Below are 24,812 nucleotides of genomic sequence, written 5' to 3'. Positions count from 1 at the left end.
GGGATTTTTGCTGGGACTTTCCATTGAAGTTATACTTCCTATTTTTGGCTTGTTGTCTTTTTTAGTTTAAGATAATAGAAGGCAGAAGGAGGATTTCTTTAAAAATTGTGATATCACAGCCTAGAAATATGTGGAAAATAGCTCTGAATCTAAAACGTACAAATTATAACTATGCCCAGGTTCACTGAGAACTTCATTTTACACACTCAGCTTTATTCTACACTCTCAGCTTCATTCTGAATTCCTTATCTTTTAGCAGAAGCCCTAAGAGTGTGAGTGCGCAGGTGCATATGCATGTAATAAAACTTGTTAAAAGTGAAATTATGATATTGCAGAATCTATGTTAACAAAAAAACTCTAAGGAGACAACAGAATTAGTGTAGGCACAGTGTATTTTTTTTAATATTTCCCTTTTATATCCTGACACTGAAAGAGAGAATACCAACCAGGAATGTAACAGAATGCTATACTTATCAAGTGTTTTAAAGAAGAAGATCCAGGGATTCAGCATCGTTCTAATTCAATAAGAAAGTAGGCAGAATTGGGTAAATTACTTACTATGATTAAGTATTCACTATTTTACAAATGTATCGTTCATACACTATGTGTCTTCCCGAACATTACCTGTCCATTACATGAACAACTATGACCTTCAAAAGGATTGTTCAATATAGTTCTCCTGCAATCGTCAAGCATTTCACCTGTCGTYGTTATTAGTCTACCACAGAGAGGCAGACTTCATTATCACTTCATGTACTCCAAAATACTACAACATTTATATACTTATATCTAAAAATGCTTATCTTTACAACTCAACTGCTCCCATTGTTTTCAGTGCCAAGACACACATGAAATTAGGTGCACAGAGATAAGTAGGCCCTCAGAGCGTCAAGAGATTACAAAATTTGATTCGTATTTCAGTGAAAGCAATGCTCGTTCATGAGATGACACTTTTCTTGCTAAATAAAATCTGCCTCATTTGACCTTTTCATCAATCATTTTACTATGGGGGGGGGGGAAGACTAGAAAGCAAAGTTGTGTAATAACATTGAAGAACCTGTGTCCTTAAGAGACTTCTAGTAGATTACAAAGAATCTTCCTATGTTCCTACTCTACTGAGTACTGTAGGACAGTACATGTAATGCAGAGATCATTTTTCTTCCCCAGATCATTATTTTATTCTATCTTATTCAGGTACTTATAAATATTGATAAGATCCCCCCTGTCTTCTCTTCCCCAGGCTAACGAGGCCCAGCTCTCACAGCCTTTCTTCAAAGGAGATGCTCCAGCCCTCTGATCATCTTTGTAGCCCTATGCTGGACTCTCTCCAGTACCTCCACATCTCTCTCGGGCTGGGGAGCCCAGAACTGGATGCAGGACTCCAGATGAGGCCTCACCATGGCTGAGCAGAGGGGCAGGATCACCTCCCTCCACCTGCTGGCAACACTCTTCCCAATGCACCCCAGGAGACCATTGGCCTTCCTGGCCACAAGGGCACATTGCTAGCTCATGGTCAACTTGTCATCCACCAGCACTCCCAGGTCCTTCTCTGCAGAGCTGCTCTCCAGCAGGTCAGCCCCCGGCTTGTACTGCTGCATGGGGTTATTCAACCCTAGGTGCAGAACCTAGGGTTCTTGCCTCTTGCCTCTGTCCTCAACCTCTTGCCTCTGTTGAACCTCAGGAGGTTCCTATCCCCCCCAACTCGCTAGCCTGTCCTGGTCCCTCTGAACGGCAGCACAGCCCTCAGCTGTATCAGCCACTCCTCCCAGCTCGGCATCATCAGCAAGCTTGCTGAGGAGGCACTCTGTCCACTCATCCAGGTCATCGATGAAGAAGTTGAACAGGATGGGACCCAGTACTGAGCCCTGGGGGACACTACTAGACACAGGCCTCCAACTAGACTCCGCACCACTGATGATGACCCTCTGAGCTCTGCCTTTCAGCCACTGCTCAATCCACCTCACTGTCCACCAGTCTAACCCACACTTCCTGAGCTTATCTAGGAGGATGTTAYGGGAGACAGTGTCAAAAGCCTTGCTGAAGTCAAGGTACACAACGTCCACTGCTCTGCCCTCATCTACCCAGCCAGTCATTCCGTCAGAGAAGGCGATCAGGTTGGTTAARCAGGATTTCTCCTTGGTGAATCCATGCTGGCTACTCCTGATCACCTTCTCCTCCATATGCTTAGGGATGACATCCAGAATGAGCTGTTCCATCACCTTTCCAGGGATGGAGGTGAGGCTGACCGACCTGTAGCTTCCTGGGTCCTCCCTCCTTGTCCTTCTTGAAGACTGGAGTGACACTGGCTTTCTTCCAGTCCTCAGGCACCTCTCCAGTTCTCCAGGACCTTTCAAATATGATGGAGAGGGGCCTAGCAACAACATCCACCAGCTCCCTCAGTACCCGTGGGTGCATCCCATCCGGGCCCATGGATTTGTGGATGTCAGGCTTGCCCAGATCTCCAACACAATCCACCTGAAACAAAGGAAAGCCTTCCTTTCTCCAGACTTTCTCCCTTGTCTCCAGGCTCTGAGATTTCTATGGGCCGCCCTTAGCAGTAAAGACTGAGGCAAAGAAGGCATGCAGTAACTCTACCTTCTCTGTATTCTTCATCATCTAGTGTTCCCAAACCATTCAGCAGCAGGCACACGTTTTCCCTAATCCTTCTAGTCCAAGAAGCCCATCTTGTTGTCCTTCACATCCCTTGCCAGATTTAATTCCAAGTAGGCCTTAGTATTCCTCATCACATCCCTGCATACACTGACAACATTCTTATAACCCTCTTAAGWGGTCTGTCCCCTCTTCCATATTCTGTGTACTTTCTTCTTCCATCTGAGTTCAGCCAGGAGCTCCTTGCTCACCCATGCAGGTCTCCTGCCCCTTTTACTGCACTTCTTACTCATACAGATGCACCGCTCCTGAGCTTGGAGGAAGTGATGTTTGAATAGCCAGTTCTCCTGGACTCTCCTTTCCTTCTAGGGTCTTAACCCATGGGATTCCTCCWGAAGTCAAGGGTTGCAATCCTACTTATTGGCTTGCTTCCTCCGCAGAGGATYCTGAACTCCACCATCTTGTCATCACTGCAGCCAAGGCTTCCCCCAACCTTTATGTCTCCCAACTAGTCCTTTGTTGGTTAGGACAAGGTCCAGCAGGAGGATGCCCCTCCTCATTGGCTCCTCCACCATCTGTGTCAAAAMGTTATCATCGATGTTCTGCAGGAGCCTCCTGGACGCTCTGTGCCTAGCTGTGCTGTCCTTCCAGCAGATACCAGGGTGGCTGAAGTCCCCTGTAAGAACTGGAGCCTGAGATTGTGAGGCTACTTCCAGCTGTCTGCAGAAGGCCTCATCGCCTTCCTCTTCACCTAATCACAGAATGGTTGAGGTCTGAAGGGACCTCTGAAGATCATCTAGTCCAACCCCCCTGCTCAAGCAAGGTCACCTAGAGCATGTTAGACATCCAGGTGGGCTTTGAGTATCTCCAGAGAATTAGACTCTGCAACCTCTCTGGGCAACCTGGTCCAGTGCTTTGCCACTGTCACAGTGAAGAAGTTCCTCCTAATCTTCCTGATTAGGTAGCCTGTAGTAGATATCCACAAGTGTCACCCATGTTAGCCTGCCCTTTAACCCTTACCCATAATCTCTTAACTTGCTCTTCATGTAGCCCTAGACAGAGCTCAATACACTCCAGTTGCTCCATCACGCAAAGAGCAACTCCACCACCTCGCCTTCCTGGCCTCCCTTTCCTAAAAGGGACATAGCCGTCCATGACAACATGCCAGTCATGCAAGCTATCCACCATGTCTCTGTACTTGCAATGAGATCATGGCCCTGTGACCGCATAGAGATCTGCRGTTCCTCCTGTTTATTCCTCATGCTGCATGCATTGGTGTATAGGCAATTCAAAGAGGTAGTGCATACAGGTTTCCCAGGAGGGGTGCAAGGGAATCCCCCATAAGCATGTCTCATATGCGCATCCCTGACTGCAGGGACCTACTGGAGGCCTCCTGCCTTGAGCTGTGTTTTGTTGACTACTCTGTCTTTATAACTCTCCCCTTCCCTCATCCTACCTAGTTTAAAGCCCTCTTTACCAAGCTGACCAACCTGTYGGCAAAGACATGAGTGTCCCGCTTAGTGACGTGGATCCCATCTCTTCATCAGTTGTCTATCTTCAGACCAGGTCCCACGATCATAGAAACCAAAACCCTGTTGCCAACAGCGGCTGTGCAGCCAGTTGTTAACTTAGAAAACCCATCTATTCCTCTTATCCTTCCCCTCATYGGCAGGATTGAGGAGAAGATTACCTGGGCTCCTAGACCCTTGACCACCATGCCCAGAGCTCTGAAATCCTTTTTGATCATTTCCAGTTTGCCTTTGGTATCATTAGCATCCACTTGAAGGAGTAGTAGGGGGTAGTCGTCTGACATGTGGACRAGCCTTGGCAGCCTTTCAATGACATCTTGTATCCAAGCCCTTGGCAGGCAACAAACCTCTCTAGACAAGAGATCAGGTCAACAGATAGGTGCCTCTGTCCTCTGCAGAATGGAGTCACACTCAACAATCACTGATCGATTCTTCTTTGTGTTCCTGCAAGGCACAGGGTCTGTCAGTCCAGCTGCTTCCTTTGAAGTCAGGTCCAGGTCCTCCTCAGTCTGGAGGGCACTAAACCAGTTATTCAACTGCAAGTCCAACTGAATAGGGGGAGTAGGAGCCTTTATCCTTTCATGAGACACAATCAGTTTCCAGCCTTCTACACTGTTGTGCCGAGTGAAACAGTGTATCACAGAGTCCTCCAGCATACCCCCTGCTGCGGGGGATTGGGACTCCTGGAGCAGTACAGTCTCCTGCTCATTTTCAGACACTTTGAAGTCTGCTGTGCCTTCCTCCCACATCTCCTTTACCTGATTACACAATTTGTCAACAACAGCACACCTCCTGCAGGAAAGCTGACTATCAGTCCAGGCCTTATGGAGAGGTCCCAAGCACTCCCCACAGTCAGAGACCTGCAGAGCTGCATCTGTTGGCTGTCTTGGTTGAAACTGCTGACACAGCTGATGTAGCAGCTTCAACAGCTACAGGCAAACGTGCTTTGCCGTGTCAYGACCACATTTGTGGAAGTGGGCATTACTAAAATTGGAAACAAAGATGCCTTCTGTACCTTCCTGYGTACCTTCAGCACTATCTGCTGTGCAAACTGCTACTGGAAGTGAACATTGAAGCTGAGAAGTTCTGTAGAAATTTTGCAGCACCRTATCTTGTACATCAGTTAGAGCTATAACCATTTGTAAGTGCTAGTCTCTCCTCTCAAAGCTGAAAAAGCCTTCTTAAATTGAAAATTTTGACAACTGTATCTTATGGAACTGTTTCAAAGGCCTTGTTTTTACTCATGGAACAAAAAAAAAAGTGAAAACCTCAGATACATCTGTGAATTGTTACCCTCTGGAATAGACAAGTTATAACAACCATTGTATAAAACAGTAAGTATTTTTATTGACTTATTTTTAGTCAAATCAAAACCAGCCACTCCAGGTAGTAATTTATGAATCACAACAAGATTGACATTTTTCAGACAAGAAATACCATGGGTTCTTTATAGAGCACAGCCAAAAAAAGACAGAAAAAGTAACTTAAGTTACTGAGACACTACAAAGTTAAGAAAGACACTATAAAACCTATGAAAAAAGAAATACGTATTTATGAGACTGTCATCACTTCTGCAAATGTTTGTTAAATGAAGGTTCTCAGATTCACATTTCTACTTTACATACCAGCTCTTGAATAGCATCTGTTCCTAATATCTTCTTTCTGCATATTTTTTCAAATGTAATGAAATGCTCTCTACATCACCTTCCATTTTTTAAAGCCATTCCACTTAAATACAAGGCATTATGCAAAATAGATCTTTGAAATGCTACAGTGTATCTACTTTTTTCTCCTCCAAATAAAGGAAGCTCACAGTAAAAGTCCACCCTCCTAAACGCTAAGAGCTGCTTAACCATTTTTAAGGTTTAACTGAAAACCCCAAATTTGGCCATTCTTCGCCTCATGCCCTCTGTCTCTCTGCCCTTCCACTCCCATGCTCTATGTGCACAACTGTTATACAGGGCAACAACCTGAGATTCCAGGGAAGGAATAGTGCAGATTTAACATAGTAAGAATAGTTACTTCTACAAAAAAAATACATTGATTTTTTGTGTAAGCAATCATGGTCTTACTTAGAAAAGGAAAACCACTCACGTAGCTTGCTAATAACAGGTAGAAGTCCACCCCAAGTTTGCAAATATTCTGCTCTGAAGCCATCCAATGAAAACAGTAACACTGGAGATTTGGTAAACCTGAAAAAACAGAAGTTAAAAGTACTGAAAAGAAAATTATGACAAATACATTCCTATCACTATTTCAAGAAAGTTTCCCAAGAATCTTGGAGATGTTCCCATTGAGAGCAAACACTAGACCAAAGAAACAAGTCCTCCTAAATAGAAAGGTTCACAGCCTGACAGAGTGGTAGCAAAATAGCCATTCTGTCCCCTCTGTTCATAGGCTGGCATTAAAATAAAAAACCCTACCTGAAGATGCTGAGTATTGTGATAGGACATCGCAAACACAAAGAAAGCAAGACAAGGCCTGGTTTCAAGCTCACATGAAGTGAAGCACAAACAAGGATGCTCACATAATCCATCTGGCTTTTTTTAAATATTCTTTTTTAATCTTGAAATCAGTCCCACTGGAGCAATATTCAACCCCTCTAAACCCCTCTAAAAAAGCCTAAGTGAAGAAGAGGGAAAGAACAAAGTTGAAATTCATTGCTTTACTCACTTTGCTTCTGAACAAATTGTGATTTAGTTGAAAAACGAAACTTCACTTTTTACTTACACTGTGCACAGAACTCTGAAGACCTAGTATACAGACATGTTAAATCACTAACACACATTTTCCTCTCACATTATATTTAACTAAAAAGAACTGAACAACTATTACTTCCACACTCAAAATACCACAAATATCCAGTCTGTAAAATGTGGCTCTACAACTGGAAATTAGCAAACAACAGCATTCTAGCCTAGAACTTAAAAGCTAAATTCAAAAGATGATTTTGCTGGAACTGGCAAAGAGAAATTCACTTTCCTAGCCCCCATAGGAACTAGTTCCAGTCTTCTTCCCAGCTTCAGCCCTGCTTATCAAACAATTTGTCTCCAAATGTAAACATTTAAAACATTGCATCCATGGATGGGAATAGTTATCAGCAACTTCTTCCTTGAAATAAAAATATCCTATATTGGATCTATAGATATGAGGATATGTGAGACTAGGAACTTAGCAGTGAATCAGCAACAACCGAAAATATAGATTTGCACAGAAGAATTATATATATTTTACATGTCAGCTGCAAGGTCATTTTCCTTTTTACATTTACAAAATGTAAAATGAAAAAGAAATTGTAAAAATTCATTATACCTTAGATTTCCAAGTAAAACAATTGATGATAGAAGACAAATACTATAAACATTGACAATTTCTCTAGTGAGATACAGCACAAAAATCCAAACAACCATTTACTCTGACAAGTAAAATACTTATAAGCCTTATTTTAGTCCAAAACACACACAAGTACATTAAACAGAAAATGAGTCAAGTGACCTGAACATGTCTATGTTAACAATTTTGAAAACAGTTCAACCAAACTGATTATGTTAGTCAGAATCATCATACAGCCTCCCATAACCCAGTGCAGATAAAACATTAAAGAGCATTTAATAAGTGGGCTTGTAGACTGGTTTTCATTGTATTTAATACCATCTTTTGGAAATCTTAGTGGAGATGACAGAAGGTAGATGAATGGTCTTCAGACCAAGACTGAAGTTCTTTGGCAGAACTTCAAACTTCATGTAACACCTTTACCCATACTCAAAAATCTGTGGTGCAAAAAATACTTGATCTCCACAACTTCTACTAATACCTGACTTTTTCCAAACAAACTGATTTTCTCCAGTGCAGAGGAATTCAGTAAGAACTTCACTACAGGATTTCTTCCAATGAAATACAATTTTTGAAGCAAAAAGTATTCAGTACTAACTACCTACAAACATAAGTAAAAACACATTCATTTTAAATAACTCCTTAGAAAGGGACTTTAGGCAACTCATTCTGGTTTAGCACTTAAAAGTAAACCAACCATTAAGGACATGTTTTGTTTGTCTGCAAATCCAGCTAATGATCCCCTCAAACATGTAAATTAAGCTTGACAAAATAGACCACTGCCACAACCAGAGAGTTTAGTTGGTTTGCTTCTTGTATATTGTACACATGCTGAAACTTAATAGTCAGTGATCTGTCCTGTGTTCAGGGAAGCAACGCATGACAGACCACAGCAAAACAGCACTGTTTGGAACAGCTCCAGAGCACTCCTCATTCTCCCTGTGGGATACAGCTTACTCAAACTGACTTAAACTCAGTTCTGAGATAATAAATCTCTCCAGGCTTTCTTTCCCACACCTGATTTTTCTGTTGGTGTCCAAGTACATTTCTAAGCAAGTGTACTTTAACAAGTGCAGCCCATCATGAGCAAGTAGACCTGAGACAGAACACAGAGGCTCTAGTTTTGGCCCTGTCATGATTCATACCGGCCACGTCCAAACAGTATGACAAGGGTGTTTCACAGCTCTTGGATAAATATATGCACCTCGGTTACATCCTGATTCCACACTGAAGGAAGAAAATCCATTGGTAATCATCCCCTCCTCTAAACTGGTTTCTACACAAACAAGAGGGGCAAATAAGCTTGTTGTGGTGTAGCAGGCTCACCAGTCTGGATGATCAAGAGACCAGAACTGAGGACTACACTACCAAGCTGACCTGCCTCTCAACAGCTTGTTCAGACCCTGATTATAGAAGACCAATCTCTATCCTGAAAATCTAGTCCCCTCAAAAAGCTAAATATGTTACACAGAGAACATCCTACCCCCATACACATATGCACTACTGCCTATGCACGCTCATAAGACATAGGATGTAGAACTTTCTTCTCCACTAAATATAAGGCCTCAACAGGAAGTGTAATTTTTAAGTACAGTAATGGTCTGCAAATATATAGGAAACCACTGTAAAGAAGAAAGGAATCAACTGTTCTTCCAGTTTACTGAAGAGAACACAAGTAGTAATAGGCTTAAATCACAACAAAAGATACTAAGACATGAAGAAAAGCATCTATTTAAGCACTAAGATAAGTTGCTTGTGTAGGTTTAAAATCTGAGAGTATTATTTCATTCCTTCTAAGACACTGGGAAGAACTGGATGACTCCTGAAACGTCTTATAGCCCCATTTATTTTATAATCCTATTAAATAACRCAGAATGTGATCTTGGACAGACCTACATGTGCTACTTAATTTTAAGCATTTGAACAGTCTCACTGAAAATTGTTGGATTTCTCAGATCAGTCACCTCATTGAACACAGGGGTGTTATGGCTTTTGTCTACTCTGCGCAACAAAACCTATCACAACTCAGAACAAAACACAATAAACCCAGTAATTCAAACCCACAGAACATTTTGCATTACTATGCACAGAATCAGAGGTGATATCTTGAAGCTTTAAAACGAACACTCAGCTAAATTCACCTGTACTCCTACTTATTTCCACCACAGGAAGAAAGAAATTGTTCAGTGTTGTCAATCTGGGGAGAGGTCTGTGTACTAATAGTCTGAGGTGAATCAATCAAGAATGTTTACTGAAGGTTCAACTTTAACCACACATCACCCTTTCCTGGGTTAGATTTTATTGCAACATTTCTGGGTTTGCCAGGATTAAAACAATTTTAGTGAAAGAACTATGCATTCCCTTTATGCGCTGAACAGAAAAAAAACAAAACAGAAACATTCTAAAAACAAGTTAATCGGCAAGAGTTGCTGTACGGTATTCATGCCGTTGCCTTGACTGCCAATTATTTGAGCACAAGTGCTGATGCCATAAACTAGATGATTTATTCCTTGCACAGTGTATATGCAGCTTGCAGGAGCAGACTCAGCATGGAGCGGAGACACAGAGCATAAGGATCCTGTGGCAGCTCATGCACAACATTTTATACCTTTTATGAAGGTGTTTGAGTCTCCAAATGAATCTATCCCTTCACTGTGAACAGGACAATAACCTGTCCACATTTTGCAGCTCTGGAACTGGAACAGGCAAGGAAATAAGAATAGTCCAGGAGAAAAGCAAGTGCTAGGAGTCCAAGACCGCAGAGTGGGCCCCAGAACATTTGGGACAGTGGATATTGTCCCAAATATGCTCTCATAACAATGCTGGCATGAAGGAGTGCTGTCCCAAGTAAACCTATCCACRAAAGATGGAGTAAGCCAGTCCCGTAAGTCAAGCAAGTACTGGGATATGCAAGTGTTGCCTGGGTAGAGCACCCTGATCTGTTAGTAAGTGCTACCAAATGCTGGCTGAGCAGGTAACCTTGCCAGTCTGGCAGCTGTTCTCACTGTGGGTAAGAAAGGCAAGCAGGTCTCAGGAAGGCAAAGTAGGGAAATTAATCTCAAAAACGAAACAAAAGCAAAGAGTAGAGCTATGCAAATATACAATATCCTCACCCTTTTGGACACTGAGGTTCAGTAATGTCCTCACATTCTTCTTCAACCCAGCTTGCCTCTCCTTAAAACAAATGAGTGCAATTTATTTTTCAAGACAGTACATTCTTTTCTTGATAAAATCAAGTTTTTCACTTTATTAGATGCTTCCTTATTCCCTTTCAAGGAAACATGAGCACACACAAGAGAGATTGAAGGGATTCTGAGAGGAGTATTTACCTTTACAGACAGCATGATAATTGACACAGCAATCTTTATTTTCCACACAATCATCTGAACAGGCACAGCGATATTCTGGTCGTCTCTTCTCTCCACACCTGAATTTATTGCAGGTCCATATGTGGGCTACAGACATGAGTACAGAGATTGACACACTTGTGTTAATGCAGAATTTAATTCAATGCAAGTTCTGTCTCAAATGTGTACTCACAGAAAAAAGTATTGAGGTATCTCACATGTATGATATTGTAAACCTTGACATTTTGGGAGATAGAAACACCCAAGGCTAAATAATCCAGACGCATAGAATACAACTATGCAGCATATTGCAATACCACAAAACAGAAAAGGTCAACATAAAATTTTTTATGGATTTCCCTAAATATCCTTAAATTCAAGTAGGTTTAATCTGGTAACTTAACTGGCAAATACTAGGGTTAAACATTCTCCCCCYCCCCCCCCCCCCCCCCMCYTCCCAAATAATCCCAAAACAAAAACCTAAACTTGAGTCTGAACTTGATATACCTCTGACTTACATTGATGGATTTTACCATTCACCAGCAGGTACTACAACTTAATTTATGATTTCTTAGGCACAGGTATAACTCAGCAGCTACTGAAGCTAACAGGAATCCTAGCAACTTCATCTTCACTGCTTTTTTTTTTGTAAGGATTTTTTCTAAATTATATTGCTTTTTGCTGAACAAAATATTCCAAAACACCATATCATTTGAAGATTCTGTTACCAAGTTGTAAACAGAAGTGAGGATAAGCATGAGCAAATTTGCCTAGTGAGTGAACATCTAAGCAACAGTCTTAAAAGAAATGAGGAAGCCAAACCTACATGTTTGAGCAGAGAACAGTCATTATTCAGTCTTCATACATGCCTAGCAATTAACAATTCCTGCTTAAAAGCATTCAACGGGTTAACAAATAAAAATTAAATTAGCTTCACTTTCAGGCATATTGAATTTGAATAACTCCATAGACATCAGGAGGCCTTTACTTCTGAGAGTGCAGAATCTATGATTCTATGATTCTAGTTATGTTATTATATGGGAAAACTAGAAACTGATTCTCCACTGACATTAATTCTACTGAACTAAAAACAACTTCACCTAGCAAATGCATACAAATTCTCATTTTTAGTGACAAGACAGACTCTTCCGTTTGTTTTTGAAGAATTCTTTAAGCTGAAAAGGAATGACAGAAGTAGAGAGTAAGTCTTGTAAGTATTCCATAAGCAAAAATCTTCATGCAGTTTACAGAACTTTGAATGATAGTCAGTTGAATCAGTTTTTTTTTTTTTTTTTAAGGAAAAGAACATTGGGATGTTTTGTTTCAGGGTGAGAGAATTATTAGTAAGATTTATAGATAGAAAAAAGGGTAAGAAAAAACAGTAAACTAAAAAAAAAAAATACACGATATTAAGCGTTAGGGCAAAACTAGAACAGAGGCCAGTTGAGTTGTTCTTAGCGTTACTACTCCCACTAACATCTTTCCTTGTAAAATTTCTGTGGCACTTTTCGCACCCTTGCCTATTTGACATCTAGTTTCCTGGTAAACCTTGAGATTTTTTTCCTCTTTTTCCCCACCATTCTCTATCACTGCAATTTGTTTTGTCAGCCCGTCTCATTCCAAAGGCTAGCATGTGACCTTGCTTCACACTCAAGCAGAGGAGTAACAAGGCACAGGGTCCGAGTAGCTGAGCAGGGAACGACAGCAGCTTTCACAGAGCTGCTCTGTCCTTCCCCTTTTCCACAGGGGTGACGTCTCACAGAAAGCTACAATGTGCGGAATCCACTCCTCTTCCTGGCTGGCCTGAGAATGTGCTCGTTCGTTAGATATTTGATGGTAGGGACAATGCATGCCACTGTTCTCTCACCCCCACACAGAGAAAACAGGAGGCTGGCTGAGACCTGCAGTCAGTTTTCCCTGCTCTTTTCAAGGGACACTGCAGCAACACATTCCCTCTCGCTCCACAAGAATTATGGGAAAGCCAGAAGCCTGACCAAACCTGTAGGCTATGTAATCCTCTTAGGTGAGGTAAGAGCCTTGTGTGTAGCAACTACTACACCAGAGCCCTGATATTTCACAGGGCTCCACAACACTGCCATTACCGGTGCAACTCCACCTGTGGTTGTGACATAGGGAGCACAAACACGAGGAGACCACTGATATCAGAACCYGTGCACTGCTTAGCCTCCCCCTCTCTTGCACCCTCAGAGAAACACACAGCTATTAGGAGATTATGGCCATTTCACCACAACAGTGTTGCATATTCAGAGCTGTCTCATGACACAGAATATATGTGAGTTTGCCTCCACAGTTTTTTCCATCCTTACCTGGTTGTATACATGTTTCCTGGTAATCTAAGCAGCAGTTTCCAAGCTTGACACAATCTCTATCACAACGACAGCTTCCAAATGTCCTTTCAAAACAACGGCCTTTGCAGGTTTTCACTGTAATATTGATAGTGTTAGATGTCAGTGGCCAAGCCTAAATTACTCACTTGTTTGGCATATTGACCAAGATCAACTTARGGAAAGATACAGGTGGTCATTCCACAGCTTATAGGACAGCTGAACAAATAATGGTAGCCAAAGAAAAAAATCTTCAAACTAAGAGTTATTTTCTTTTACTAAATGAAAAATATTTGTGTCATATTGAACAAAAGATTCCATTTTAGCAGAAACATGTTTCATTTGTAAAAAAAAAAAAAACTACAATTCTAGACACCAGCGATTTTATGTTAACTACACTTATGTCTGGGTAGTCTATTTCACCCTGGGTAATCACCAGAAGAAAATAAGGTAAATTCTTGATTGTCTTTGGCACTTCTTATTTTCTTAAGAATCTTGAAATGCAAAATATCAGGAAATAAAGGTAATAATGCCAATACRGCAAAGCTGTAATAAGATGTGGGGGGAAAAAAATTACTTATTCCAGTGGGAAATTAACAATCTAATCTGGTTTAAAATAATTGCGGGATTGTTAGTTAAAACAGATTAATTTTGAAATTTTTCTAGGTCTGTAGCTTTTTACATGAAAGAATATCTGAAAGTTTCTTATAATGTTTCCTAACATTTTACCTGAACAAACTTCTTCATTGAAAAATTGTGTATTTATTTTTCAAGAGCACAAAAAAAACAGATTACAATTCTAACTACTTTAAAAAAAAAAAACTTTTCATAGTTGACTGGAAGAGTTGAAAAGGAACTGTTCCAGGACAACATGAAATAGAAATGGTTCGTTTTTTTTTGTTTTGTTTTAAATAGGGAACTGAAAAAAAGTCAGCCATGCGACATAACCACAACAACAATTGTGATATAYGGAAGCTGCCAGACCAGACACTGAGTACCAGGATTAGTTTACCTCTCAAGGGAGTACAGAGCAGCACTGAGTACACCTCAGGATTATTTCTTGGTCTTTTCATTGTATTCTAATTGAAACTATTTCAAGCAGTGCAATAAAGGGCAGCATTCTGCTAATGTTAAAGATAATTTACATCAAGAGGTGAGGGGGAGGAAGGAATTGCTTAATATCTTTATTAAGAGGCACATTAGTTACCATCTTTTGAACAGCTAGGCTTCAGGCCGAATATACATCCTAGGATTGTAGTTAACATGCAGACACAGAGTACCTGTGGGACAGGAAGGAAAACAATCTTAAGTGACATTCTTGAATGGTTTTGCCCTCATTTTATGTATAATTTATAGACTTGTAATGATATTGATTAATATGCAGATAAGGAGATTGATCTCACTGTTCTAACACGCAGTTTTTACTCAATGAAGCAGTTTTGTTTTCAATTGATTACTGATATATAGAAATTCAAAAGACTGAAGCCTGTGCACTTTGTTTCTTCATAAGTTTTAAAGCAGATATATGGTATGTTTCCTTCCCATTAATAAAATTTAAGATGCTTATATTTACATATGCATCGATTTTCTACAAAACTTACACTCATTTCTTCCTCTTGGGTTGTTCTGAAAAGGTGAAGCTAAGTTATGCCATTGGCCACAGACTGCAAACAGAAGCCGCGGCCCTTAAAAAGCAATACCTATAATTTTCTAAGTCAGGAAAACCTTTTCCCACTTCCTAGTATCTAGTTCAGTGTAGGCCTATACAGTGGTAACTGGCTGTGGGATGTCATATTTGACTGACCACAGTGTCTTACACTAACTAGAAACTGTTGCCATATTTATTTTGGATCCTCAGAGCATTAGTTATCAAACAAGTACTATATTGTTCATGGCCAGAAGTTTAGGACCAGATCTAATCTCTACTCAAATATGGGGAAAGATTCCTTCAGAATTTATTAACCATTAGATTTGGCCCATAATACATATACTTTTTGTAAAGAGTTTATCATTTTACCTATGCTGATTAAAGGGAGTCCAGCAAAGTCAACAGTACATTTATATTACATCGTCTAGTAATCCTTAGAATAGTGATCAAAGTAGTTTAACAAAAGACTGAAAAATAAAACAGTTTAAGAAAGCAATGCACAAGGCCTCCTTATTCAGAAGTATCTGGAGTGGGAAGGACGTGAGGGAACAATGTCATCTTTCTGGTCATTCTTTTCTGGGGGRAARAAAAACCACTTTCAAATACTTTAATAATCCTTATTTAAATGCCTACACCGAACTCCTCTTTTTYCCTCTTCCTCCACCAGAAAAAGCTGCAGAATTAATCTTTCAAGCATAATGTATGAATTATGTACTGTGATAGGGCTAAAAAGACCAAAAAAACAAAAACCAAAAAACTATCACATTTTAAAATGCAACTAATTATTTTTCAAGTCTCAGTTTTAAGACTATGAGCACTCAGTGAATAAAAGCTGTGATTTTAAAAAAAACCAAAATTCACTGTATAGTTTTGTTAACTAAACAGTTACAGACAGTAAGAAAGTAACTTCTGGAGGGTGTAGCATAGCAGTACATGCATACATGATGTCCAAATGATCATAAATCATATTAATCAAAATTAAAGAGACAGTAAGAAAGTAACTTCTGGAAGGCATTATTTAATGCAATGTCTGGCAGAGAAAATAATTAGTTTTGAATTCAAATCTATCTTTGAATTAACAGAGTAGAAGGAAAAGGAAAAAAGAAAAATGGCATTAGCAATACATCTAGAGACTTCCCTTCCACCATAACTGATAGAAAGTAGGAAGTCTCCACTGATTCACCAGTTCAAAACAACAATTGCAGGCCTGCTTCAGCTGTTTTAAACAGAATGCTAGCATATGTAGTATCAGCAAGATTTTCTGTTAGGTAAGTATCAAAATAATATAGCCTTCTAGGTAAGTCACTGTAGACCTATGAAATCTTCCTTATAAAACATTACCTAGGTRTATGTAGAACTAGGTAGGTAGCATGTCAGAACATTTCAAAGCCCAGCAACATCACCGGAAAGGACAAAACCTGTTATTCTATTTTTCATTTACATGCTATTATTTGGAAATTAGAAACCGATTCACTTATTTAAGAAGTCATCCTGGGCATGTTTGATTTCAGAGTGATAGTATGTTGCCCCTCTACTGCCAAGAGGCCATGTTACTATGCACAAAGGGTAGAAYGTCTTCTGACATATGCCACAGCAATCTGAGAAAGAAACAGCTTCTCTAACCAGAAAAGCTTTATTCCTATTTTTTAAAAATCAGCTACATGACCTATGTCATTTTTGCTAAGGCATTCTTYAACAGGAGCACATTTCAGTCCCACTGAGCAGGCTTGTTATTAACATTCCTTTAAGGAGCTTCAGTGGTAGATATTGCATGTTTAAAAACTACAAAATTAAACATGGTATCAAATTCAAGTAAAAATAAAATCGAAGTAACACCCATTCCAACATAGCAATATTGATTGTAATATCTCCCAGCCAAAACTAGCAAAATGTTCACTGAAGTTCTCACGAAACTGTAGTTTTATACTGTGCTCCAAATTTCCACTTCTAAGTATAATCAATTTCAACAAACAAAAAACCATAAAAAGATTATATTTACCATGGCATACAAACCTTTGTGGATAGGAAATATTAAAACATGGTAATGCTACTCATGAACTAGCACAACTCATGTTTCCTGCAAGCAACACTCTGGAAACTTCACAGCATCACAAACCACAGCATTCTACAAATGCTATGCCTCTTTACTGTAAGCCAGTTCTGCTCTTAAATTTTACATGCACATGAAAAAGAATATGGACCTGGTACATTATGTTCATCTATACTAAATTAAGATCTGGGAACTTATATTGACACATCATATTGGATAGCCTTTGCTTTTTTTAAACATTAGTCATATTAGCTTAAATTATAGTCTTAATATTTAGACACAAAATACTAAAGCTCTTTGATTTTTTTTCTTCAGAGCTTAGCAGAGAAGCTACCCAAAGATGGTAACTTAGAAGTAAGGCAGTTGACCACATCCAGGGACAAACAGCTCTGGTCTAGTCATCTATGTAGCTACTATGCTATTAGTGAATCTAAGCAATTGCATCTTAGTGTTTTAAGGCTTTATCCTGAGCCTAAAATACTTTATTCATCTGCATGTTACCCACACAATGGCATAAATATTCTGCCGGAATTCAGTGGAAAGGCTCCAAGATAGCCAGCTTTGCAGACTACAACAAATGTTCAAAGCTGGCTTGAACAAGATAGGCAGAACCAACCTATGGTACAGCTATCGCAACCCAACCCTCAATATGCACTGATTTACTTTGCTTTTCATCATATGAGACCTTGTTGCAGCAGGTGGGTTACTATTACTTGAACTACTTTGCATGCTGCTGGCTTAGGTTAATGATGCTGCAGTCTGCTGTGTAAAGATTACTTACTCACTCTCTCTCTCTCTCTTTTTTTTTTTTTTTTTTTAAGAGACAAGTAGCTGCACAGTGTCTTGTTAGCGAGCCTTAATCCTTATGTTGCAAACACCAGACTCCAATCCTCAACCTACCAAACTAATGCCTGCCCTGGGAGTTCAATTTGTTTCTTTCCTTACTTTCGCCTATTCTCTCTCTCAAAATCTTTCCCCTCCAAGAAGGAGGGCACTAAAAAGATGTGGTTACGAAAATCTAAAAATCCAATAAAACATCAGAAGGCAAATACAATTAAAGAACCTTGCTATACACAGAGGTAACACAAAAACTTGTCATGCTCTGCAACTTGAGAGATTGGTAGGACAAAATGTCACATTTAGTTTTAATATAAGTATTTGAGAAGAGATTTTAAACTAACTTATTACTCAGTGTAAAGAAAATGTCCTGTTTTGTTTNTTTTGGAATCAAGTAACATTGTCGTCTAGGGACAAATCTCTGTCCCATCACTGCTTCCTTTACGTGGGAGGAAGCAATAAAAGCATTGCCTTGTAAACATTATAGTGGTTGGGAATAGGTGGTTGAGCGTCTGGAAAACTGTAATCCTGAAAACATTTCAAAAGGCTTTTTATTTTGAGCTTGACAAATGGCAATATGATACTATGGTTAGACAGCAGAATCATTTCCGTCACTCATCCCTACAGAAATAAAGTCAAAGGGTTTCAGTAGTGATTTCAGTGAGACAGTGGAAGGTCAAAGAGAAGGCAAGTCTGCATATCATATATATGAGATGCCAAAGAGATTGATCAACTGTACAAGAAGTCTTAGTGACTACACAGAAATCTCTCAGCCTTCTTCCCCTGGGGAASAGTTACTAACACCAATAAAAACTGTTTTTAAATAGGGATGTTTTATTCACAGCAGTTTTATTCACAAACTGGAGGATACTTGATCAAGTTTGAAATAAGGTGGATAATTCATCTACACTGGTACAGCTAGTTAGCAAAAAAAGGCACTGAAATAGATGTGCCACATTCTTCTTCAATTACTCATCTCTTCTTCAGCATATTTRATGTTCTCCAAGGATGTCCTTCTGTTAGTCCATATTCAGTGTCTACAGCCCATGGGAAAGGCTGATTGTCCCGAATCACTTTAAGTGATTGAGTCCTTTGAGGTGACTGAATTATCTTTAAGTCAGTGTAAACTTTGAGTTTACAGCCAAAACCTCTTTTGAGCTAAAAAAGAAACAAGTTTTAACAAATGTAGGGAGATTATTGTTCTATTTCTCAAAGACACATGCAGCTCTACTTTTACTGTTTATATTGAATGTTCTTGAGACTGTTACTAAATACTATCGCTCCTTACCATCATTCAAAGGACAGGAATGCTTTAAGGTACCTCAAGTCATTGGAAGAAATTATAAAAAAAACCTTTAAGGACCAGTAAATGTTCATTCAGTGGGGTATTATCAGCAGAAGATGACGTCATACTCTAAATACCCTTCAAAACTATTCAGGAGTCTGATTTTGGCAAGATGAAGACAAAAAGATAAAACAGAGTCTGCAGCTGTCAAGCTAAAAATTTAAAGTACTTGAGAGATTCCTGCATGATATGTTTTCAGTCACAATGACATATGAATACATGGTARAAAGCAGTATTACGCCAAGTCAAAACTGTTGTCCAAACAAGCTGCACTTGACCCATGAATAAAAGCAGGAGTGGGGAAAAAAAATATACAGCCTTAAGCAATTTTCACAATCCTACCCCCCAAAAAACATTTTCAAGAATAAGCTTAAAGCTCTAATTAATATTATTGTCATAGATGTCATAAAAGGAACAGTTTAAGGGCTTCTACAGGGTACAGATAATATCAAATACAGCAAACAAATCCACATTCATTTTCCCATGCTGATGCTATTGCTACTGCCACCATTACATGGATATTAAGCTGAGCAGGGAAGATACAGTGATTTTAAAGGTCAAAAAAAAGAATACCTGTAAAACACTACAGGACTATAAGGAATGCCAAAAATGCACACAGATTCACTAAGGGAAGAAACAAAGGACAGAAAGTATTAAAGCCAATCGCTATAACTCTTCACTAAGCTCACTGACACCTGATCACAGGAATACCTTTCACCCTGACTCCTTTGGCTGTCTTCACAACCTAAAGGCCAGGCTGGCAAAGAGGCCATTATTTACCTCTGTATTATTTGAACATAGTCCCTCAAAAGAGAAGGAAGACTATGGAAATTCATTGCTTCACAACATTAAAATAGTTAATTTTAGACAGAAAGGGACTCAAGAACATAGCATAATGGAAATGGGAGATTCTGATCATTGATTTTGTAACAGCTGTAACAGTTTCACATTTTGTAGTCCTAAGAACAGTAAGCATAAAAAATAAAGCCCACAAGACCGTAACAACACAAACTTGTTTGCCCAAATACTACTGCACATTAACAGGCATCTGTTAGACCATCTTCTATCTGTCATTACACAGCAGAACTGGGAAAAGATTCACACTCACCTGTTTTTCTTCAGTAAGGTAACCACCTTATGTTTTCTCATTAAATTCTTTCTCTCCTTAGCTATCTTATTTACTCAGTGATAAATGGTTAAATAGTGTTCCATATGGTTAAAAAAAAAAAAGTTTTAGCAAGAGTCCTTATTTCTGTAGTATTCCACAACACCCCAGTTACTGTAAGATCTACAGAAGATCTACAGTTGTGGTAGAAGTAAAGAAAAGTTTTTAACCAGCTGTCCTGTGCAACTTCTATGGAGTTCCCCCTCTTCGTTTTTTTTTTTTTTTCTTCAGTGAAGAAAGTATATTTTTATACTTTTTTGATAGCTTTCCTGTATTATTTTCAAAATACCACTCCAGTGCTGATCATTATGAAATAGCTTCTGTGAAAACAGTATGTAGTAATGTTTGATTGAAATGGGACACTACTGTGATATACTGTATTGCTAAGTTTTATCAAAAAAAAAACATTCTTTAAAACAAATATTTATCCCATTCTCATAGGGGTGAGCCAGTGAAGTTTGATAATATATTAACTTCTAATGACAACTCCAAGACAAGAAACTTTTCAATTCTCCCATATTTTCAAAACCTTTAAGTTTGCTCCTCTCCTTTTCAGGCAACAGCAGAAGTGTGCTTCCATGGGTAGTCAAAACAGAACAGTTCACTCCTTGTGTAATTCTACTGATATTAGTGAAAGGATGCCAAAGAAAAAATTTGAACAGCAGAACTTGAAAGCAAGCCATGCATAATTTTTTCTATCTTTGATCTTGTCTGAAATCTAACAGTTTTAATACAGTAATTGAGTTGTTCTGAATTCAATTTAGATAGTAGTTATCTGTATGGAAAAATCTATTTAAGCTATAAATGTGTCCCTTGTTATTCTAGTAACCAAAAGCCTTCGAGAACTGCATGGAAGTGATACCAGGGCCAGGAGCACACCCCCTTCATAGAGCTTGGCTTTCTGTGCTCAAGGCCAGCTCTCTGATGTCAGTGCAGCTGTTTGAGGGCAGTGTTTGGGAAACCTCAACCAGCCTTGAAGACAACTCAGAAGAAAAAAAAAAAAAAAAGAAGAAAATCTGTAAAAAGCCTCAGCAGGGGCTTCCCCCATCTTTGCCTGAGCTGTATCTCAGCCACATTCATTTTGTCCACATACCACGCTGCTCCAGACCCTGACTCATGCTCAACTTCCTGCACCTGCCTCATCACCTACAGACTTTCCCTAGCAATCCGGACTCAGCTACACATAGCTAGTGCCCCCAGACCTGCTCTGCTCACCTTGCACAGTGTGAGACTGTCCTTGCCAGCGAGGCCACTGCTTCTGCCTGCCTTCTTGCCAAGCTTGGCTACAGGTTTACCTTTCCTTTCAGCACAGCCTGCCCTTGGCTGTTCCCTGACAGGTAGCTAAACACTGTTACTGAAAAATGAAAGAGAGTGAAGACACTGAGCCAGGGATTTGGTCTCTGGAACACTCAAGCAAGACATTTGAGCCTGCAGGCACCAGTCACCAGTTTGTGATCCCAATGGGCCAAAAAAGGGCTGAGCTGAGCATGTGACAGTATAATTCACCTGAAAATAACTGAAACTTAAAAGGCCTCAGTACAATACGGAGAGTTCTGTTTTGTTTTTTAAAAAACAAAAAACAACACACACACCCCCAAACCGCCAGCTAGCGGTGCTGACAGAAATACGCAAGTCATGCATCTGGATGTACTTAAGTCTATTCTAAGCTTTGTTTCCTTGACTACAATGACTGTACAAAGCATTCATATACTGCCCTCAAAGGTGTGACTGAATCCACCAAGACAGTTTAAAAATCCTCTAGCTCAACTACATAGGAGAATACATTGTAGCCTGTGCTAAACTCCACACTCTGGTCTACCTTGATAGCAATGCCTGAGCTGATTTTTCAGCTGGGTAGTTTAAGTATGCTCAGAAGGGTTGCAATTGCATCTTTGATTGCAATATAGCCATACCCAAAGTAAGGTTGTCTRTGGCCACACAGGAACTGTAACACTGTAAGAGATGAACCTACTCTGCAGTAAAATTTAAAAATTTCAGWGTAGAAATATATGCATCAACTATCCTTATTCTGCCTAGGTAAAGATTTTTTAATATATACAGACAATATAAATTAATATAGACAAACCTTAAACCCTGCAAATGTTTCTTTGGATACTATTTTCATTTTACATCAGCTCCTGTCATCAAGGATAGGATATTCTAAAGTTAAAAAAAAAAAAAGGCAAGTAGAGAAAGAATAGGAGTCAAGCTTTCAGGGTTAAAAAGCTAAGAAGTATTTAGCTATTCTGCTGTAATGGAGCAAGATAATTTGTCTTCAATACCCAACATAAGGGTATTTGTCTGAAAAATAAATTGCTGGTTTACAGTTCCCTGTATAAAAAGGAAATATTTGCAAAGCTTTCCCTGAAAAGTAAGATAACTGAAGAGCAACATTAAAAGAAGTTACTGATTTTAAAAGTGTACAAAAACTGAGGGAGGGTTTTAAGAGAATAAATTGGGAAACATCCTAGGCACTTACTATTGTGAAAAAGAAAAAAGAGAGAAAGTAAAACATTAATTGGATGCATTTAAGCAATATCAATAGCAAAATGCAAACAGAAAACTTCAAATATCAACACTGTTTTCACCAYTAATCTTCAGACTTCAATAGAAAACTATTATTGGAGCTAGAAAGTCATAATGTTAATGAAAGAGGCAATATATTTTACTGTAAACTACCCTTGATTCCAAGTATTGAAATGGACTTTTCTCCAAATAGGAAAATACCACAGACTGGCCAAGAACTGCTTTAATATTTCTGAACAGACAGTATTTCAAAGCCATCCACCATATCCTGGATGTTAACAGGTGATTTGAGTTACAGCCATTCCCTTATTGTCATTTTTACCCTTTATTTTGTCAGAGGATGTGAGTCCTGTCCCGYCCCCCCCCCCCMAAAAAAAAAAAAARACACACACACACACGTCAACCACTAACTTTATTGTTAAGCTGTGCAGTGTCTTGGAACACAAGGGAAGAAAAAAAATAAGAAAAAAACTCAAGAAATATCCTATCAAGTTCAATCCAACACTCACAGGAGCAAGCAGTTTTAGAGAAGACTCATACAAGGGATGTGGGAAGGGGATAAGGCAAGATACACGAAACTAAACAGTACAAAAAGGTTGGAGTGCAGTAATTTTCTGAGGACCTCAAAGARCCACCAAAGGCAGGGCTGAAGACTACAGGTCTCCCAACCTCAGTTACAGCAGAGGTAATTGGAAGAACACGATTTTCAAATCAGTTGGAGTCAGTGCTGAAGAACTGACGTAGTCATAAAAATGCCTTARCCAGAGTTCACTGAAGTCAGTAAACACATTCCCAATGGCAGGCTTGTGGTTCAAACACTTTCCTGTCACCATCTTCTGTCTCCTCAGATGAGTTACATTAATTCCTGAGTTTGTATGGTGAACACAAAGGTGAAATCCATGAATTTGGAGTTGGTTTTCTGTGCAGTGTGTTCCTCAGAATCAAAACTCTATTGCAGCCACACAGCAGCAATAGCAGAAGACAAGTTCATCCAGTGATCATATGCCTCTCGGGAGCCTGAAGCCTCAGAGCCTGTTGCTTCTCAACAAATCCAATGCATTTTACACCTACTCTCTCACTAACAGCTCCCCATCTTTCCTTCTCCAACAGGAGATGYAGAAGATTAAATAAGACATTGGCCCCAAAAATCTTTCCCAGYCTGAACAAGCACTACTGCCTCAGTCACTCCTCAGAGGTCAAGAGCTCCAGCCCCCTACCACCTTAGCAGCCCCATGCTGAACTCACTCCAGTTTATCAGCTTCTTTCTTGTATTGGGGGAAGGACAGCAAACAGCCACTGTATTCCCAATGAGGTCTAACAAGTGCTGAACACAGAGAAACAAGAACTTCTACTAGCCTACATCCAGACTGGCAAATTAGTATTCTGTTAATCTTCCCTACCAGATGAAAAGACCACTGATAACAGTACAGAGGTCATCTGCTCCCAAGAACTGCCACCTTTACCAAGGCACCTACACTGGCTTCAGCTGGCCAACGATTAAAAGGTTTCGCCCCATCAACTGCCTACATCTAATCTAGACATCAATAAATATCCAAAAGGAACAGTAGCCAAGCTACAGAAGCTCAGCCACATATCCTGTATTGCTTCTCATTGCACCTGCATTGGTTTGTAACCAGTCATTTAAAATAATAATAATAATAATAATAAAACAGCAAGCTGTGTTTTGTAGTGTGCGTGGTTTTCTGGAAGTATATCCCAAGAGTTGTACTGTCTTAATTTGATAAGTAAAATTGTTTAAGTTCTGGTTAAAGTTCCATCTACTCTCTCTGTGAATTGCTAAAGGCAAGGTAACAGTAGAARATTTTGGAACACTTATGTTTAGTATATGCATAAGACACTAATATAAGAAAAAGTGAAATAGCCTTAATAAAAGCTACAAAAAATGAAAAAAAAAAACTTAAGAAAACTGTTTAGTACAAACATTGTCAGAAGGTTTTAAACCTTACAATTTACTATCTTAACATACTCTGAAATGCTTGACTAGATCTTTAGAAAGGACTAGCACACTTTCAATGTTCAAGAAGCCTGCAGTTTATCCGGAATATTTGAAAAGTTG

General features: G+C 39.3%; 1 protein-coding gene across 1 annotated transcript in view; it reads right to left on the bottom strand.

The window, feature by feature from the left end:
* Window positions 1-24,812, bottom strand: part of ENPP1 (ectonucleotide pyrophosphatase/phosphodiesterase 1) — a 59,454-nt gene that overhangs the window by 31,142 nt on the left and 3,500 nt on the right. The window contains exons 2-6 of the mRNA XM_085301847.1: window positions 14,372-14,444; window positions 13,147-13,263; window positions 10,802-10,927; window positions 10,586-10,646; window positions 6,234-6,331 (exon numbers count right to left, since the gene is read on the bottom strand). Coding sequence (XP_085157973.1) covers window positions 6,234-6,331; window positions 10,586-10,646; window positions 10,802-10,927; window positions 13,147-13,263; window positions 14,372-14,444 — 475 coding nt within the window. The remainder of the gene's footprint in view (window positions 1-6,233; window positions 6,332-10,585; window positions 10,647-10,801; window positions 10,928-13,146; window positions 13,264-14,371; window positions 14,445-24,812) is intronic.

The sequence above is a fragment of the Rhea americana genome, unplaced genomic scaffold, assembly GCF_003343005.1.
Source record: "Rhea americana isolate MKP2758 unplaced genomic scaffold, rheAme1 scaffold_180, whole genome shotgun sequence".
In the NCBI taxonomy this organism is placed as follows: domain Eukaryota; kingdom Metazoa; phylum Chordata; class Aves; order Rheiformes; family Rheidae; genus Rhea; species Rhea americana.
Note: the sequence above shows the minus strand (reverse complement) of the source record. Positions and strands in the feature narration are given on the sequence as shown.